General features: G+C 38.6%; 1 protein-coding gene and 1 long non-coding RNA gene across 5 annotated transcripts in view; one reads left to right on the top strand and one right to left on the bottom strand.

Annotated features, from left to right (window-relative positions):
* Positions 1–1,526: 1,526 nt before the first annotated feature.
* LOC308680273 (tumor necrosis factor receptor superfamily member 14) lies at positions 1,527–19,544 on the bottom strand. Of its 4 annotated transcripts, none has more exons than XR_014028901.1 (9): positions 19,350–19,544; positions 18,886–18,975; positions 5,801–5,926; positions 5,550–5,705; positions 5,351–5,435; positions 5,117–5,275; positions 4,449–4,501; positions 3,508–4,360; positions 1,527–1,938 (listed from the first exon to the last, which is right to left on the bottom strand). XR_014028901.1 is itself a non-coding variant. In XM_081348303.1 (9 exons), exons 1-8 carry the CDS (start codon positions 19,456–19,458, stop codon positions 4,143–4,145), a joined length of 996 nt encoding a protein of 331 aa, XP_081204429.1. In that variant the 5' UTR covers positions 19,459–19,544; the 3' UTR covers positions 1,710–2,508; positions 4,106–4,142. The 4 variants fall into 4 exon arrangements, 3 of the variants coding, with proteins under 3 accessions (XP_081204429.1, XP_081204428.1, XP_081204430.1); XM_081348303.1 differs by having other exon boundaries at positions 1,710–2,508; positions 4,106–4,360; XM_081348304.1 differs by lacking the exon at positions 1,527–1,938 and adding an exon at positions 4,698–4,711 and having other exon boundaries at positions 4,222–4,360; positions 5,121–5,275; positions 19,350–19,520.
* LOC308680280 overlaps positions 18,167–19,926 on the top strand; it is a 33,421-nt gene continuing 31,661 nt past the window's right edge. Inside the window, exon 1 of the long non-coding RNA XR_014028902.1 lies at positions 18,167–18,481. This is a non-coding gene — a long non-coding RNA (uncharacterized lncRNA). The remainder of the gene's footprint in view (positions 18,482–19,926) is intronic.

Genomic DNA, 19,926 nt, shown 5'->3' with positions numbered 1-19,926 from the left:
TTCTTTTGATATTCCCTGTTTCTTCTCCTCCACAGATAGCTGCTACCTAGCCATAACTTCCTAAAATACATAAAGTCAAAGTTGACCTAGAGTAATGACTATGAAATTGGGGGGGAATTACAGTGAATGTTAGATTTGGTTAAATGTTGTCATGCCATTTTCATTTGGCTTTAGTCATGGGAGATGCATAGCCTACAAGGGATATTGTATGTGCTATATAGGTAGGTAGTAGGTGCACTATGTGCATCCCAAATGACGTAAGCCAAATGTACATGGCATAATAGTGAATTGAGAGAGAGGGAAGGTTACCAATGGTTATACCGCAGTTAGGTCCGGTCTAATTACACTGAACAAAATTATAAACGCAACACTTTTGTTTTTGCCCCCGTTTTTCATGAGCTGAACTCAAAGATCTCAAACTTTTTCTATGTACACAAAAGGCCTATTTCTCTCAAACATTGCTCACAAATCTGTCTAAATCTGTGTTAGTGAGCACTTCTCCTTTGCCGAGATAATCCATCCACCTCACAGGTGTGGCATATCAAGATGCTGATTAGACAGCATGATTATTGCACAGGTGTGCCTTAGGCTGGCCACAATAAAAGGCCACTCTAAAATGTGCAGTTTCATCACACAGCACATTCCAACAGATGTTGCAAGTTTTGAGGGAACCTGCAATTGGCATGCTGACTGCAGGAATGTCCAGCAGAGCTGTTTCCCGTGAATTTAATGTTCATTTCTCTACCATAAGCAATCTCCCAAGGCGTTTTAGAGAAACTTGTGTTCGTGAGGATGTTCATGGATATCCACGAACATCCTCACTCTCACTCGTGCTATATTGCTTAATAGTAGCATGCGGTGTAGGCCTGTATGGAAGAAATATAGGGAGAATTACATAAATACAAATATAAAACAGGTTAATGAAACATTACAGGCCATATTGGTATTTATTGTGATCAACAATTATATTCTAGCCTTCGTTGAGGACCATTTGGAGGTTTTTGTCACCACCGTCAGACTGTACGTCACCACCGTCAGACAGAAAACCTGACGGTGGTGACGTATGACGGTGGTGACAAAATCTACTCTTTCACATGATATGCATGAGTTGTTCACATTAGCCATCTTTTTCTCCCTCTGTTGCTATCTACTTCAGACCTCTTCTTAAAAAGTATACATTTATGTCATAATCTAATCTAATATTTTTTTATACAAAAGAGACGGTGTTGACATGTTATGGTTGTGACAGTAGCAGTGTCCAAAAATATGAACAAGTCTAAGAGAAATTAGCAAACTTACAGCAGCTTGAGTGATCTTGAAGCATGCAGAAGAGCTGAAGGTTTGAAAATGGGGTCCCCAGGAATTAAGTTGACCTTGTAGTTGCCTGATTTTATTGCTTTTTATAAATATCTGACGGTGGTGACTAATATGTGGGACACATTTTGAGCAACCACAAAATAATTGTAATATGTATTAAAAACTACAAACAGTGAGGTTTGAACAATATTTACTATGTACTCTTTCATGTGGTAAAGATATTTTTCAATTTAATTATTACGTTTTGTTTTTTAATCAAGTTGAAATGATTATCTCCTATTCGAGGACAACCGATTTTGTAGGCAATGGGCCAGCATATAGTCATTAAATTAATACAAATTAAAAATAAACCTATAAAATAACCTTACATATGTGCAAAGGACCCCCTGATTATAACCTTGATTCTTTTTATTCATGAAAATGTTATTAATTTCCAACAGAATTAGCACTTTTCTTCGTGGGACATGTTTTATCCAAATTCCCAAGAATCAGTGAATGATTATATTATATCTCTCAACACAGTTATTTAATTTCTTCAGAGATTACTGTTTTTTTTTTTAGGTTGAAATTACACAGATTGAAGTAGCTACATTCTAAAAATACCTTTAGGCTATGTTCACACTTGGCGTCTTTTTTGACAAGAAAAAGTTGACAACGGCGTTTTTTTAGCAAAAAAAAAAAAAAAACGCTGGCAACGTTAGGTTACAAAAACGTTCGCGTCTTTTGTTGCTATAACAACAGCTGCAACAGTAGCCTAGTGCTGTGTGATGCAAAAAATGTCGAGAAAGAGAAAGTTGGCTCTTGCGTTGGCTTTTGAAGTTACCGGGGAGGAGAATGTCGGTTCACAAAGACGTTTGTGGGTGCACGACATTATACGGGGAAGGAAACTGTTAAACTGTAACTGTAAACTTCTTGTTGTTATGGAAACGAGAGGTCTCGCTACTCGCTTGTCATTGGTCAGCTGTCAAAAAGGCGCTTGGCGTAGGGCGTTCTTTTCAGAAAAGTTTAACTTTTTTCAACTTAAAAAGACGCTCTGAGCTGCAGAAAAAGACGCCGGCGATGGCGTCTAAAAAAGCGCTCAGGACTTTTTTGAAAAAACGGTTTACTCCATAGGGTTATAATGTAGAACAGACGCTGGCAGTTTGAAAAAAGACGCTAAGGCCGTGTCCACCAAAGCGTTTTTACTCGCGGCTGGCGTGTTTTTTCAATTGTTTTCAATGGGAGCGCCGCGTTTTTAAAACGCCATGAGCGGAACGAGGCGCTGAGCGTCTTTTTCACGCTGAAGCGCTGAGCGTTCGGCGCTTTTTACTGGTCGCCGAGAGTTGAAGAATGATTGTTCAACTTTTGGTAAAACGCAGCGCTCATCACTGTCACTTTTTACCCAACCGTCCAATCACAGTGGAGGAGGGGCGGGACTAATACCACACCGACCAACCGCGTTCGCCACATGATTCTGCTTGTACAACGTCAACAGATGACAAGGAGCATAATAACGGAACAAAATCAAGAGCCAGATAAAATACATTACATTGTATTGACATTTTAATATAGAATCAACACAGTAACAAAATATGTGTGAAATGAGATACTAGTAAGACTTTCGCGGATATTCCGTATCATAACAAGCAAAGTGTCTCGGTCTCAACCGTCTCAACTGCAAGCGTTTTGGCGGTTGAGACCGAGACACTGTTGTTATGATACGGAATATCCGCGAAAGTCTTACTAGTATCTCATTTCACACATATTTTGTTTCTGTGTTGATTCTATATTAAAATGTCAATACAATGTAATGTATTTTATCTGGCTCTTGATTTTGTTCCGTTATTATGCTTGTTGTCATCTGTTGACGTTGTACAAGGAGAATCATGTGGCGGACGCGGTTGGTCGGTGTGGTATTAGTCCCGCCCCTCCTCCACTGTGATTGGACGGTTGGGTAAAAAGTGACAGTGATGAGCGCTGCGTTTTACCAAAAGTTGAACATTCTTCAACTCTCGGCGACCAGTAAAAAACGTCGAACGCTCAGCGCTTCAGCGTGAAAAAGACGCTCAGCGCCTCGTTACGCTCATGGCGTTTTAAAAACGCGGCGCTCGCATTGAAAACTATTGAAAAAACACGCCAGCCGCGAGTAAAAACGCTTTGGTGGACACACGGCCTAAGTGTGAACATAGCCTAGTCTGCGTTTTTATGTACATTTAATGTTGAAAATACCCATTACATCAAATATTTCTATCACAGATGCCAACACAAGTTCTTCCAACTACATTTTTGTCGCACTGGAACATACTTCAGATCAAAACAAGGAACTTAGATCATTAGATGTAGTGCAAAAACATATGTATAAAAGGCATATCAAATAAAATATTTACAAAAGACAATACAAAATTGATTTCATTGGGGGTATTCCAGAAAGCAGGTTATGTGACACACCCGGGTATGTTTAAGAGAAAGTAAGCAAATAACTTCAACTTTCAGTTCCAAAAACGGAGGTAACTTTCAGGGTATGTAAGAAAATACCCTGAAAGTTATACCCAGGGCATTTAACAAAAGAAGCAGAAAGAAGTAGTATGGCACGCTTTTCTTAGCGTCTGTTTTCATGGTGACTAGTCGATTCGGCGCTCTGTTGAGAATGTCTGGTGTTAAACATTGAACATACTCTGAGTTGGCAGAACTTACTCCTGGATATGTTTTTGGAACCAGCATACCTTGAGTAAGCAAGGTTCCTGCAAAGCAACTGAGAGTTCAGGGTATATGTGAGGGTAAGTTAAGTTCACCTTGCTTTCTGGAATACCGGCTGGTCTTTTAGTGATATTGCTGTTCATGTATGTTCAACTAGCTTGCTGTTGTTTGTCTGCCCTCCTGGGATTACTCTGGTGTGATAAAAGGTTCCACTGGGTTAAGTTCCTGGAGGTGCTCAAGCTTCTCCACCACGTCAAGGTCACAGCACACGGAGAAGACACCAATGCAGTCACACTCTCATAATAAGCGGACATGCAGGGATTTAGGCATGACGGTGAGGTTGCTAACACTGACATTGTTTTCCTCCCTGTAAACAAACATATGTACATAAATTAGGTTTATTATAACTTCATGTCACCTAAATGCCTAGAATGAAGAAAGTTATCACTTCTTACGGTGTGTTTCACATGGTTGATGTTGAATTTGCAGAGGTTTCTTCAACAGGATGCTGTTGAGTGTAACACCAATCAATATCAGTCAGCATCCAGGCAAATCATGAAGACTGTTTCATGAACTCAAATCATAGCAAGATTTTTTTTAAGAATCAAACATGTTAAGTATAAATGTGCAATAAGTGTTTGAAACATTTCAATTATCGAAAAATGCAGCATTATTATTTCAATTTAAAGAATTAAAGGACTTACTTTAAGTTTCCAAACTAGAAAAAAAGAGAGAAAATATCTGTGGTGAAAATACAAACAAGTACAACAGTGCAACAGACACAATACATTCTCTAACATGACTGACTACTGCAATAAAATAAGCCCAATTAAATTGTGAAAACTGGAAAGTCTCTGCTAAAACAACATTTTAATTGTGGGTATTTATTTACATTGTACAATTGTATGTATATTACAGAAGCATTTCTGGACCCAATTAACAAACTTAATGAGAATAAAAAAACTTAAACTGATAAATTAAACTGATCTCTATACAAGCTGCATCACATGAATTTATTACAATTTGTTCATTTCTGTACAAGTTTCAGCAAAAATCCATTACACAAATGAAATGCCATTCTGCATTTTGTGAAAAATTTAATTCAGATAAATCCTGCATGCACTCACCTGTGATATGTGGGTGTAGAATTATGTAAAACAATGCTAATGATGTTAAAACCATTGGAAATATGAGACCATATCTTTCCCGTCTTTTTGGTGTGCATGTGACATCTTTTACAGAGCTGCCATTTTCTGTCTGTATTTCATTCCTTGCTGTACAACTGAAATAAAAAATAATAATATAAATAAATAACAGATAAAAAAGTAACTACTGGGGGTAAAAATATTTCACCTACTCTGTCCACTTGGTGCACTTCAGACCTGATGGAGAATAAAACCCAGCAGTGCAGTTCACACAAACTGTGTCTGAATTCTTTGTTCCTATAGGCAGATACAGAATGTTCTCAGAAATTAACCTTAATTTTGAGTGAACTACATTTTTAAATATTGAATCATGATAATGATTTAAAAAAAATATATATTCAGAAACAATACCTGGTGTTTTTATTTCTTGTCCTTTTTCACAAACACTGTGTTTTAGAGCCTGGCGGCACTGTGAATTGGAGTACCCAACGCAGTGATATCCATCAAGCACATCACAGACAGTGTTTTTTATTGTAGTGCATTTACTCTGGATGTAAATGCCTTGATCTAAAAACGCACATTTAACAACACTTTCATATAAGCAATACAAGAAAATGACAATTTCTGAAGTTAATAAAAATACATTAAAAATACAAACATACTTTCATCACAGTTTCCACATATGAAGCATTTATGAAGACCATTAGGTTCACTCATGAATGTTCCTGGAGCGCAAGGTTGACATGTGGTGCTCAACTCCCCTTTACAGTCACTGCGAACTACTGTTCCTACAAACAACACAAAGAAACAGTTGTTAAGTTCTTAACCTCAGGGGGTTTGGAAAGACAGCAGACCAGACATTCAACCAATGTAATAATGCATAAGACCCTGCTATGTTGTCTGTATTAGTTTAAAACTAAAGCATGCAGTTATACGTGATTGTGATTACAGAATTTAACAGGTGTAGCAAACTGTCTACATTGGATGTGAGCAAAGCATATCTGTGATAAGCTTGCATAATTTCATGAATATACAATCAATCATTTGTTTCACTTATTAGGTGTTTCATACATGCTGCAGAGAGTCAATGATTATTAAAAACACTTTTACCCGATGCTTCAAAAGGAGCCCTATAAATAACACGTTTTACCATCAACGTTTCACAAAGAAGTGAATTCTGTGAGCGAGCGCTCTTCAGAGAGCTGTTGTTAAATGTAAATTATTCAAGTTGTGCTTACTGCTTAAAGGGTTAGTTCACCCAAAAATGAAAAGTCTGTCAATAATTACTCACCGTCATGTTGTTCCAACCGCGTAAGACTTTCGTTCATCTTCGGAACACAAATTTGATGAAATCTGAGAGCTGGATCACTTCTTCATAGGCTGCAAGGTAATTTCACCTGCCGGCCCTGAAAAGTTAGTAAAAACTATGTTAAAATAGTCCAAGTGACTACAGTGGCTCAAGCCTAAGTTTATCGAGCGACGAGAATACTTTTTGTGATTAACCTTCATTTTCTTCTGTGTGGGCCTCTGATGTGAGTTCACAGGAGCACCACTGAGAAGATGATGCTCACTATCATTTGATGGGAAAGTGTGAAAGGTAAGCAATTCATTTTGCGGCATTGGTAAGGCACTTTTAAGTTTTCTCGTTGGTTTCTTACGATTCGGGCATCCAGGAAATGCAAACTTTAGAACCATTTTAAACACTACATCGAGGCTCTGCGTCATCATCAGTTCTCACGCATGCGTCCTGCGCTCTCGTGAACTCACTTCAGAGGCCCACATAGAAGAAAATAAATAGTTTAATAAAGTCGTTATTTTTGCTTGTTTTTTGCACACAAAAAGTATTCTCGTCGCTCGATAAACTTAGTCACTTAGACTATTTTAACATAGTTTTTACTAACTTTTCAGGGCTGACGAATAAAATTACCTTGCAGCCTATGAAGGAGTGAGCCAGCTCTCATATTTCATCAGGGCCGGCCCTGACCAATTTGCTGCCCTAGGCAAGATTTTACCTGGCGCCCCATGCATCACAGCCCATTTCACCCCGTCATTGTGTTCATGATATACAGTATATATATATATATATATATATATATATATATATATATATATATATATATATATATATATATATATATATATATACACACACACACACACTACAGGCCAAAAGTTTGGAAACATTACTATTTTTAATGTTTTTAATTTTTAATGTTCTTCTGCTCATCAAGCCTGCATTTATTTGATCAAAAATACAGTAAAAAAATGAATATTGTGATATATTATTACAATTTAAAATAATTGGTTTTCAATTCATTATACTTTAAATTATCAGTTATTTCTGTGATGCAAAGCTGAATTTTCAGGACCATTGCTATCACATTATCCTTTTGAAATCATTCTAATATGATGATTCATTATCAAAGTTGGAAACAGTTGAAACCTGTGATACTTTTTAGGATAATTTGATGAATAAAAAGTAAAAAAAAGAAGCAAATGTTTTAAAAATAGAAATCTTTTCTAACAACAATATACACTACTGGTCAGTAATTTGGGGTCAGTAATTTTTTTCTTTCTTTTTTTGAAATAAATCAATTTTATTCAGCAAGGATGTGTTAAATTGATAAAAAGTGATAGTAAAGAAGATTTATATTATTAGAAAATATTTTTATTTTTATTTTGAATAAATGCAGTTCTTTTTAACCTTTTATTCATCAAATATATTAGATAGCAGAACTGTTTCCAACACTCACAATAAATCAGAATATTAGAATGATTTCTAAAGGATCATGTGATAGACTGGATGTCACATGTGACACTGAAGACTGGAGTAATGATCCTGAAAATTCACAGAATCACAGAAATAAATGATAGAAGAACTTCTTTCAAAAACATTAAAAATAGTAATGTGTCCAAATTTTTGGCCTGTAGTGTATTACATCTAGCATTCAAGTCAAGTCCCCATTATCTTTTATAGCGCGTTTTACAATACAGATTTAATGTGAACTTTGCTATTTTTAATAATCCTGTAAATAAATATCATTACTAATTTTTGCAGATAAATTTAAAAAATGCCATATATCCCCCAAAACTGCACAACTGTAGTGTAAAACATTAATTAAAAAAGTGATAAAAAATGCGTCTTAAAACTGACATGATTGTTATACAAAATCACACTGTCTGTGGCCTCTGGAGAACTCACAACTGCTAACATTAAGTTTAAGGTTAAAATAAATGCCATTAAATTATAGTGTCTTAGGCTACTACTATGCAATTAGATAAATTTAGATGCAATTTCACTACATCATGCTCTTTACCTGTCTTTATCCCCTTTTATCCTCTTCTCTTCTTTTTGACACTGTATTTATTGCAGACTATAATGGTAATTTATAATGTGTCATGTAAATTTGGCCATCCGTCACAATCAGGAAACTTTCACCGTGTCTAGACCTGGCGCGAGCTGCCAGGTCCATTTCTACAGGGGAGCCCGAGTGTGTTAAAACAAACAAAAGCAAACCAAAAGCAATGCTGTCTATATTGGATGCGGCGTCGCGCACGCTACACAACAAATTACCAACAACTGATCGCGCGCGCGCACTTTTTCTGACGCACTTTAAGCACTCGCTGGGCGGGGGAAGATTGATGTGCCGGACTTTTTTTGCTTTATTTGTTAGTATTTCGAAGTAATGGTTTAAATAGTATTATTTAATTTTTTTTTTTTATGAAAAAATAAAATAAAATAAAAAATCACTCGTTCACTCATTTTGGCGCCCCTATGGATGAGTGGCGCCCATAGCATTTGCCTATACTGCCTATGCCGCGGGCCGGCCCTGTATTTCATCAAAAATATCTTAATTTGTATTCCGAAGATGAACGAAAGTCTTACAGGGTTGGAACAATGTGAGGGTGAGTAGGTCTAATTACTGACAGAATTTTCATTTTTGGGTGAACTAACTCTTTAAGTCACAGAATTTCGCATGTAATTTTGATTGGAGTTCTTTATAGTAGGCGTGTCTTGAGCAGTGCCTTTTCAAGCAAGTATAGAGGCTTGTTCGACTTCATGCAGCTCTGTGCAGACCGATCGGCGGCTGACTTGAAGCAGCGCATGCCGGTTAGAAATATTAGGCTTGTTTGAGATTAGCAAAATCTGCGCAGAACCGATCACCAGTGATCACTGTGAGAGTTATGCCGGTTAGAAATGTGTCCTAGTGCGGTCCGCCTTGCTCTGATGTCATGCTGACGTATGTCACAAAACTCTCGCGAGCGCAAGGCAGACGTGTCGAATTCTGCAGTCAAGCTCTGGTCAAGTGCAGTTGCTCTCCACCGACTGGGCTGATCAAAAGCATGATGGGAAACGACTTGCTGACAACACAGCTTAATGCTCATTGGTTTAAACAACTGTGATGTATTGTTCTCTTTTAATAAACTGTTTTTATGTGTATAAATTATGTGTTACTATTCCCAAACTCTCTGACAATGTGATCTATGGGTTATTTGATTGTTGTCATATTTATGAATATATATAAATCATGTCTGCAATTAAAGTAAAAATGATTAATAAACGTCCTTGGTATGTAATTAAATGGGTGTCTTGTTCATTATAATTATTTTCATAAAAAGCAACAGAACTTAAATTACATCCAGTTTATTAGCAACACTGTGCACGAGCGTGAATCCCGCAATATCCATCTTTGATCTCACAGGTGTCAGATCCACTGCGAGAAGAAAGAACGGACCCTCTTGCCTGCGCTTTTTTCACTCATCCCCTCACTGCAGCCGCCTACTCTCGCATACATTTCAGGCGAGGAAAGGCGCATCTCAAACAAGCCGACTTGATACAGCGTCGACGCCACGTGACTGTGACGTATGCCACCAAAGGATCGCAAGAGCGATTCGAGAGTAGCCGAGGAACTCAGCGCAGCTTCTCGTTTATATAAACGTTGCCCGTTTATATCATAGATAGTATGGTTTATATACTGTCTATGGCGGCTGCACAAGCTCTGATGACGACACAGCTGTTCCACTATTGGCCGGATCAGAGCCCGTCTATTAGGGTTGCCAACTTCAGAAAATAAAAATGCAGGACAATCGTGGTTCTTTACAGGAAAATAAGGTAAAGAACCACCCTATTTATGTACAATTTAATTCTAAAACGAATTTTAAGGTCACACAAAAAAGTCACATTAGGCCTACACACAAACCATAGTTCAAAATAATAGCATTTATCTGAAATAGAAAGCTTCTGTAACATTATACACTATTTTAAAGAAATTAAAGAAAGTAATAGCATACTTTTCCCTCAGGAAGATTTCATGTTTTCTTGCGTGGCTGGATGTTGGACTCATGAACAATAATCACGTTGTTTAAATTCACCAAAACTGATTTGCCGAAATCAAAACCCAGCCGGACAGTGAAAGGGATTTGCCGTTAGCGTGAGTCCGGATCGAACCGGGAGCAACCAGAAAGCAGGATTCTGTTAGCAAATCAAACAATAATTTGTCCCAAAAGAAAAATTTAATCTCAATTTAGAGTTTGTTATTCGTATGGTCAGATGCGCGTGAGTGTGGGCTGTGATTGGATGATGGATCATCGCTCATGAGTGCAAAATGAATGGGAGTCTATGGGGCTAGATGGCTAAATTTGTCTCTTTCACCCGATTGCTGTTGAGAAATCTCAGATTTGATTATAGGTTTTGCAAGGTCAACATGAGTTATAGGTCGAAAGTTGAATGAACGAGTACTTATGTCCTTTCGATTTCTTACAGGTTGAGTTGTTGTTGCCCATAACACGCTAGCATTCTGCTAATGAATGCTGATTGGTCAGTGAAGGACTGATTATGACCAGAGATACCGCTTGATGGCATCGTGGCATCCGAAGCGGGACCAGAAACAAACAAAACAAAAACTCGTCTAGCACATGTATTTACCAGCTATTTACCAGTGTCAGCTGTGTTGTCGATGCCTCGAGAGAAAAGAAAGTGCAAATAAGTGTCTGTTCTTCTGGACGCTCCGCTTTCAAAAACAAATAAACAAACAAAGAAATAAATTCTTCAGCGGCGTTCCAGAGGTTTCTTCCTCACCGATCTAATGTTCCTGAGACTGCTGGGTGGGAGCAGTCTCAGTCTACTAAAGCTACTCGCAGCATAGAGTGCGGTAAAACAGAGATTCGCCATTTGGGCTCATCCACAATCCATTTGGGCTCATCCACAAAACTTAATCTGTTATGCCCCTTTCCGGGCTTTGGATGCTTATGTCCACAAAGCTGCCCTGTGGTATATATATATATATATATATAAGAGCAATTATTTGTCTGCTTCGGGTTACCTAAGTTAATTTGCCCTGCATCTAAACAGATAGTGAGCAAGTGAGTAGTTGAGGCTATCTCACTTGCTTATTAAGCGGCCGGACAGCCTTCACCTTTGGCTGTCCTGGCCCATTCTACCAGGAGTATGGCTGCCTCTAAGGCTTTATTATCAGGAGTTTCACTCTATGACATCTGAAATGTGGCAGGCTGGTCCTCACCACATACATTTGTTAGATTTTATGACTTGGACCTAGGTTCCACTCCAGGGTCTAGGGTGCTTGTTTCCTAGTGTGCACATGGTCTTCATACAGAACAGGCATTTGTCATATGGCGTCGTGAGTATAGGGTTCCCGCAGCGCTTGACGCAGCGCGAGTTCCCTTGAAAGGGAACGTCTCAGGTAACGTATGTAACCATGGTTCCCTGAGAGGGAACGAGACGCTGCGTCGCCTTGCCATACTCCCTGCATGCCTGTGATCGACTTGCTTCGGCTTTTCAGAAGCTGTCGCGGTCTGTTTCCAGGGGTGCTTTATAGTTTCCTGGTCGATGATGTCACCCGCCTATGACATCTCGTCTTTCCATTGGGCTGATTACACATGTGCTTCACGACGCAATCACGCAGGGCGTTCCCGCAGCGCTTGACGCAGCGTCTCGTTCCCTCTCAGGGAACCATGGTTACATACATAACCTGAGACGTTTTCCCCTTATTAGACATTCTCTGGCCGGATTCACTGCATGACAACGATCACGCGTGTTTAGTGTTTATTCTCACACCTTTAGCTCTACTAAAGCTCACAACTCAGTTTTTTTTTTTATAATAATAAACACTACTTTCATGTAGTTGCAATGTTATATTGTGTCATGTTTATCAAAATAAAACTGATTCAAAAACGTAGGCTTCACTTCATTGATAGTATAGCTAGGCTTATGTTGAACTTTATTCTTGTTCAAACAGACACTGTATGAAGCATAGGCTTCATGAAGTATTGAATGAATATGTCTCTGAAACATCTGTGCATTTGGCAAATATTGGATTTATTTATCTTCAGCTGTGGTAAAGTATGCAAACACAGCGCGAGCCTCACTACGGGAACCACTTCACATCTCCGTTTACAGCTCCTCTTCTATGGAATGCCAAAGCTGCCAATATTAAAAATAAATAAATACATAAATAAATAAATATACAAATAAATGTAAAAAAGAAAAAATAAATAAATAAATATATAAATAAATATACATAGAAAAGCAAAAAAAACTAAAATAAATAATTATTTATACATTTATTTCCTTATTTATGCATTTATTTATTTTTTTCCATTTTTATTTATTTATTATTTTATTTATTTCTACATTTATTCATTTATTTATTTATCCATTTATTTTTTTTACATTTATTTATTTCTACATTTATGTATTTCTACATTTATTTATTTATTCATTTATTTCTTCCTACATTTCTTCCTGCGTAGGGTAATGAGGAGGGCGTGGTTTACCTCAGACATAGCAATCGAGCTCAGAGTAAGCGAAGGCGAAGGGTTGAGGCCACAGTGACACCCTGTGGCGAAATACAATAAGTATAGCCAAAGTCCTTTTAGGCAAGTCATGCCACTCGGCCCGCTCGGAATATGTTGTGCATATTCAATGTCAATATTGTTCTCCTTTATTTAAATATAAGCAGGTTTGCACTTTATCAGTAATAACAATGTAGATCTGTAGTTTTAACTATTCATTAAAATGAATCGGTTCAAATTAATCATTAGTTCGCGAATTGGACGTGTCATACGGTTGTGTGATTATCCCAGCAGTTAGGACATGGACATCCCACAAGGTTAGTGTCAACACAGAAAACCCCTACATCACTGGATAGGTTTTTTCGTTTATTTAGAGTAATTTTATGTCAGCTGAATGTGCGGAACGCATTTCAGAGAAGATAAGGCAACGTATTTTAGTACAGTTCACACCCAGCGGTAATTCAGGGGGAAAAAATCTCCTAACGCTCCAACATGAAACTTTGGTCTTCCGACCTTTTACCATCATGTCGTTTTATTTTGATTTAATATGCGTGCGGGAGAGAGCAAGACAGCGTTTAATTTGGAGACGGTGAAGTCTTATTTACACTTTCGCCTGGCTTCGGAAAGAGAGAGAGAGGGTGCGCGCGCGCGCGACCGGGGCTCTCCCTCTCTGCTTGTCCTTTCCATATGGTTCAGTTAAATATGCGCCCTGTCATTTGATCTTGCACACACAACAACTCGCTGTCCCCAAAATATCTCCGCTGTCGCAAAACCTCAAATGTGCGCATGCGTCAGTGGAACCAGACGATAGGTTTAAATGTTTCGCGGCTTGACTGTTAAAAGCAGATGATTGGCTTTCCAGCGGGAGGGGCGGGACATGTTCATACAACCGCCATCTTTGCCGTTACGGGTTTTTCTTATATAGTTCTATTGAGGATTGAGGAAGTGGCATGTCTCTTATATAAATTGTCTCTGGTATAGCTCACTAACGTTGATGCGGTCTGTGACTGCGAGGTACACTCCTGAACAAAATCTTAAGACCGGGGGAAGCATTGCCAGTTTTACGCATTTCGCAATAGTGGATCATAACAGGGTTATAAGTGCTGCTTTAAAATGCCAAAAGAAGAAACAGGAGCAAGAGACAAAAATAGAGATTAGGCAATTTATTGAAAACGGCATTTAAACTCAAACAGGCTGTTTATCAGCTGATCAAAAGTTTAAGACCATAGCCCAAAAAAAAAAAAAACAACAGAACTAAAAGTGTAAAAAAACTCAGTAGTGAGTAGCCCCACCGTTCTTTTTGATCACTTCAAACACTCGTTTCGGCTTGCTTGATGTGACTGTTTCCTGGAGGCTGCTGGGAACGTTGCTCCATGTGGTGAAGATGGCTTCACGAAGGGCATCCACGGTCTGGAACTGACGTCCATTTTTGTAAACTTCCCTTGCCATCCATCCCCAAATGTTCTCAATAGGATTTAGATCAGGGGAACACGCAGGATGGTCCAAAAGAGCCATTTTATTCTCCTGGAAGAAGTCCTTCGTCAGGCGGGCGTTGTGAATTGCAGCGTTGTCCTGTTGAAAGACCCAGTCATTACCGCACAGACGGGGGCCCTCAGTCAAGAGGGATGCCCGCTGCAACAGCCTGAAGCTCCATTTTCCCATTGAAGGAAAAAGCACCCCAGATCATGATGGAGCCTCCTCCACTGTGCCGCGTAGAAAACATCTCCGGTGGGATCTCCTTGTCATGCCAGTAACGTTGGAAGCCATCAGGACCATCCAGGTTAAATTTTTTCTCGTCAGAGAATAAAACTTTTTTCCACCTTTCAATGTCCCATGTTTGGTGCTCCCTTGAAAATTCCAAACGGGAAAGTTTGTGGCGTGGGAGGAGACGTAGCCTTTGAAGACGTTTTTTGTTCTTGAAGCCCTTCTCTCGCAGATGACGTCTTATGGTTATTGGGCTGCAGTCAGCATCAGTAAGGGCCTTAATTTGGGTCGAGGATCGACCTGTGTCTTCACAGACAACCCGTCGGATCCTGCGGCTCAGTGCAGGTGAAATTTTTTTTGGGTCTACCACTGGACTTTTTTGTCCCATAACTCTCAGGATCTTTTAAGAAATGTAAAGTGACTGTCTTACTGCGTCCAACCTCGGCAGCAATGGCACGTTGCGAGAGGCCTTGCTTGTGCAGCTCAACAATCCTGCCACGTTCAAAGAGAGAAAGCCTTTTTGCCTTTGCCATCAGGAGATCATGACAGTGTGACTGCCTGAAGAACAATGACATGAAAGCCATATTTTTGTGTAGATTTTACCTTTTTATGGCTATGGTCTTAAACTTTTGATCAGCTGATAAACAGCCTGTTTGAGTTTAGATGCAGTTTTCAATAAATTGCCTACTCTCTATTTTTTGTCTCTTGCTCCTGTTTCTTCTTTTGGCATTCTGAAGCAGCACTTACAACCCGGTTATGATCCACCAGTGCAAAATGCGAATACTTGCAATGTTTCCCCCGGTCTTAAGATTTTGTTCAGGAGTGTATATGGTCAAAATCCTAAATCTTACTGTGTGACATGGATAGGCTACTCTTTATTCCGGACATGGCCGTTGAACATCGTTTGTCTGGATTTGTAAAATGTCCTGGGCAGGCCCGGCTGCAGGATGAAATGACTGAGGGGGCATGTGAAATTGTTAAGGGGGCTTAACTTTATACCATCAATGAACAATACACACTGATAACTTGCTTAGTAAAAAAGATAAGCCAGCCTCATTTATTATGCATATATTAACCCTTTCACGCTTAATTTTAATATTCTAACTGACTCCCATAGTGAGTTTTTTCAAGGAGACTGTTATTTTAGAACGTTCCCCCTTAATGTTTCCATGGCGACGCGTCATATTTGTCACGTGACACACTGCAGCCACAATAACTCTGATGTATTGCTTTTATTTCCTTTTCCCTTTTTTATTCAAAATATTCACAAACTTGCTTACCATGTCATCAACTATCTGATATTCCGATTCTCAAAAATGTGTATGTGAGTGTGTTTGGTCATTTAAAAACCTTTATAACTAATCTTGATCTTGATCTAACAGTTACTATAACGAGATCTTTGCGCCGCAGTTCAGAGAATCCTGTGGCTGTGAGTCATCAGTTTCTCCCGAAAAATAAATGCAAGAAAGTGGTCGGTGAACTGTGAGAAGAGTAAACTTTATAGTTAGTTACTGTGTTTGTCTGATATGATAACACACGTCGGCAAATTATATTTAAAATGCAATGGTCTCGTTTCCAAAGCATTGGTCAATTATGCTTGCGTCGACTTCACTGTAGCCTATATGTGCCCTGCTTCCTTTCTGTGAGTTCTGACCATAGACAGTGGTTCTGACTGAAAAATGGAAAATATCTAGTGCTTCCGTTTCAGAGTCCCTGTTTCATGTTTGTTAGCCCAGGACATTTTACAAATCCAGACAAACGATGTTCAACGGTCATGTCCAGAATAAAGAGTAGCCTATCCATGTCACACAGTAAGATTCAGTCACAGACCGCATCAACGTCAGTGAGCTATACTTATTGTATTTCGCCACAGGGTGTCACTGTGGCCTCAACCCTTCGCCTTCGCTTACTCTGAGCTCGATTGCTATGTCCAGAGACAATTTATATAAGAGACATGCCACTTCCTCAATCCTCAATAGAACTATATAAGGAAAACCCGTAACGGCAAAGATGGCGGTTGTATGAACATGTCCCGCCCCTCCCGCTGGAAAGCCAATCATCTGCTTTTAACAGTCAAGCCGCGAAACATTTAAACCTATCGTCTGGTTCCACTGACGCATGCGCACATTTGAGGTTTTGCGACAGCGGAGACGATTTGGGGACAGCGAGTTGTTGTGTGTGCAAGATCAGTGACAGGGCGCATATTTAACTGAAAGAACCATAATGGAAAGGACAAGCAGAGAGGGAGAGCCCCGGTCGCGCGCGCACTCTCTCTCTCTCTCTTTCCGAAGCCAGGCGAAAGTGTAAACAAGACTTCACCGTCTCCAAATTAAGCACTGTCTTGCTCTCTCTCCCGCACGCATATTAAATCAAAATAAAACGACATGATGGTAAAAGGTCGGAAGACTAAAGTTTCATGTTGGAGCATTAGGAGATTTTTTCCCCCTGAATTACCGCTGGGTGTGAATTGTGCTAAAATACGTTGCCTTATCTTCTCTGAAATGCGTTCCGCACATTCAGCTGACATAAAATTACTCTAAATAAACGAAAAAACCTATCCAGTGATGTAATGTTTTCTGTGTTGACACTAACCTTGTGGGATGTCCATGTCCTAACTGCTGGGATAATCACACAACCGTATGACACGTCCAATTCGCGAACTAATGATTAATTTGAACCGATTCATTTTAATGAATAGTTAAAACTACAGATCTACATTGTTATTACTGATAAAGTGCAAACCTGCTTACATTTAAATAAAGGAGAACAATATTGACATTGAATATGCACAACACCGGCTTTCTGGATAGAGACGTAAATGAAGTTGGTGTCGTGAACCCTTGCGCATGCGTAGTAAAAGTATAACCTGTGGGGAAAAAGGCGTTTTAAACCTTATTTTGGGGCAAAGTCATCAAACTTTTTCAGCGATTTTTATCATATTTTACTGCTGTTTCTATACATGCAGTTTTTATGTCCCAGTGACCAGTGAAAGTGCAGTTCTGACTCTCTGCCCATTCATTTAGATAGGAGCCTGGTCTTGTTAGTTCGAAATAGCTGCCCGGAGGCGTTGCCAAGATGGCGGCCGAGTGGCACGACTTGCCTAAAAGGACTTTGCTATGTCTGAGGTAAACCACGCCCTCCTCATTACCCTACGCAGGAAGAAATGTAGGAAGAAATAAATGAATAAATAAATAAATGTAGAAATACATAAATGTAGAAATAAATAAATGTAAAAATAAATAAATGTATAAATGAATAAATGTATAAATAAATAAAAGAATAAATAAATAAATATGGAAAAAATAAATAAATACATAAATAAGGAAATAAATGTATAAATTATTTATTTTCGTTTTTTTTGCTTTTCTATGTATATTTATTTATATATATATATATTTATTTATTTATTTATTCTTTTTTACATTTATTTGTATATTTATTTATGTATTTATTTATTTTTAATATTGACAGCTTTGGCATTCCATACTCTTCGCCTGCACTCGGCAACTCTCGACTATCATACAGCCGCAGCCGATGTCGAACACACCTTAGGGCTTGAACATAAACAGAGGGGCGTTTTCGACTGCGTAACCGATTTGCCCACATCACAGGTTTAAAAAGCTTTGTTTCTCTCATCAGTATCTAAAGGTGGCATGGCCAATAGCGTTTTCATATAGTGTGTGATGGGTGGACCCAAGACGTAGACAGACCCTCTCCACGACCGCGAGGACACATATTGTTGGCGTATATAGCGGCACATCAGTCAGCAGAATGACATGAAGCATCAGCTGTAAGCGCAAGGCAAGATTTCAGCAACGACTGCATGGGTGAATATTTTTTTATCCTAATGTATATTCTAGGAAAATTGTATATACACCGTGATTGCTACTACATTTGCGTATACATAGGTCTATTCTGTTTTTAATTGTTTGTTATTTAAAATATTAATCATATAATGGTAAAGTTAAACTATAATAAAACTAATGCAATACATATAGAATATAATTCACGAAACGTCAGCAACTACTACAAATGAAGCAGTTTATTGACTTAAAAAAAAGGTCACAACGCGTCGCTCATCCGGGTATTAGGCCTTGCTATTGAAATTTGTCATTTGAAACAGAAATTAAAAGGGAGAAAAATAATTTAATGCTGCACATTGTAAAAATGTCAATGTTAATAGGATATCACTTATTATTTAAAATATGCTTAATGAGTTTTGTGAGCCTACCAATATTGCACATTGGACAACACTCTCCAAGAGCTGATTTATATTCACTCGGGCCACAAGCTTTTCCAAACCCGAGAAGTGTACAAAGAACTGTTAGGGAAAATAGAATACACAAATTTAAGTTTCGACATTTAAAACTGTAATTATTTAATATTCAACTGAATGAGAATATTTAACTTTCACTTTCGAGATGTCTTTACCATTATTCTATAAAGGCTAGTACACACTTCAACGACAGACGCCACCAATGACAACAGACACCGGGTTTTGTCTGATTAGCGCGTAACTTGTCCTCGTTCGGCGTTTGGTTTTGCCGACGTTCGATCGGTGTTTGTCGGTCGTGGAATGTCTGAGAAGTCACGTTCTGAAATATATCGGCTGCTGGCATTGTTGGTCGTCTGTCGGTGCAGTGTGACTAGTTTTGTCTTTTTAAATCTCCACAACCGGAACACTCTTGCTCTTACCGTAAAGAAAAATGGCAATCACAAACGTCGTTGTCATGTCGTACAGCTTGTAAAAAACACACCATCTTTTTTTTTGTCCTAGTTGTTTTTTAAACCGCCATTTTACCATAGACAGTCATTTTACTAGTGAAACCCACCTCTGGTGAAACTCAATGTGACCAACCATGTGACTCAAGGACTGCTTCGTGCTTCCGCATACGCAGCAACCACAATGTCGACATTAAATATACATTTTAAATTTAATCTTGAAAACGTTGATCACGACGTGATTTAGCCACTACATTAACATGTAAACAAAGGGAATAACAATGGATATACAATACAATGAACAAAGAATAAGACGATATTGCTTTTAACAGAAAACGTCTGCGATGTTCTCTTCCTGACTGGGGTGTTGGAATCAGTCCATCCATGGTCATTGTTGTCCAAAGCAGGGTCAACGTATTTTAGGACATGGTTCCCTTAGGCTAGAGACATAGAGCATACAAAAGCATATAGCCTTTGATATTAATAGAAACCAACAATATTATGATAGTTATAATGTGTAATAAACAGTAGATAAGAACTATGCAGTTTA

Source organism: Scardinius erythrophthalmus (genome assembly GCF_964197995.2).
Source record: "Scardinius erythrophthalmus genome assembly, chromosome: 20".
Taxonomy (NCBI): Eukaryota; Metazoa; Chordata; class Actinopteri; order Cypriniformes; family Leuciscidae; genus Scardinius; species Scardinius erythrophthalmus.
The sequence above is the reverse complement of the archived record's forward strand: the minus strand, read 5'-3'. Positions and strand labels throughout refer to the sequence as shown.

Excerpts from the sequence above, each read along its gene's own strand:
- LOC308680273 (XM_081348303.1), bottom strand. The coding sequence starts at position 19,458 with ATGGTAAAATGGCGGTTTAAAAAACAACTAGGACAAAAAAAAAGATGG. Across the intron at positions 5,436-5,549 it reads ACAAGAAATAAAAACACCAG|GAACAAAGAATTCAGACACA; the intron begins GTATTGTTTCTG and ends ATCTGCCTATAG. Across the intron at positions 4,361-4,448 it reads TCAACCATGTGAAACACACC|GGAGGAAAACAATGTCAGTG; the intron begins GTAAGAAGTGAT and ends GTTTGTTTACAG.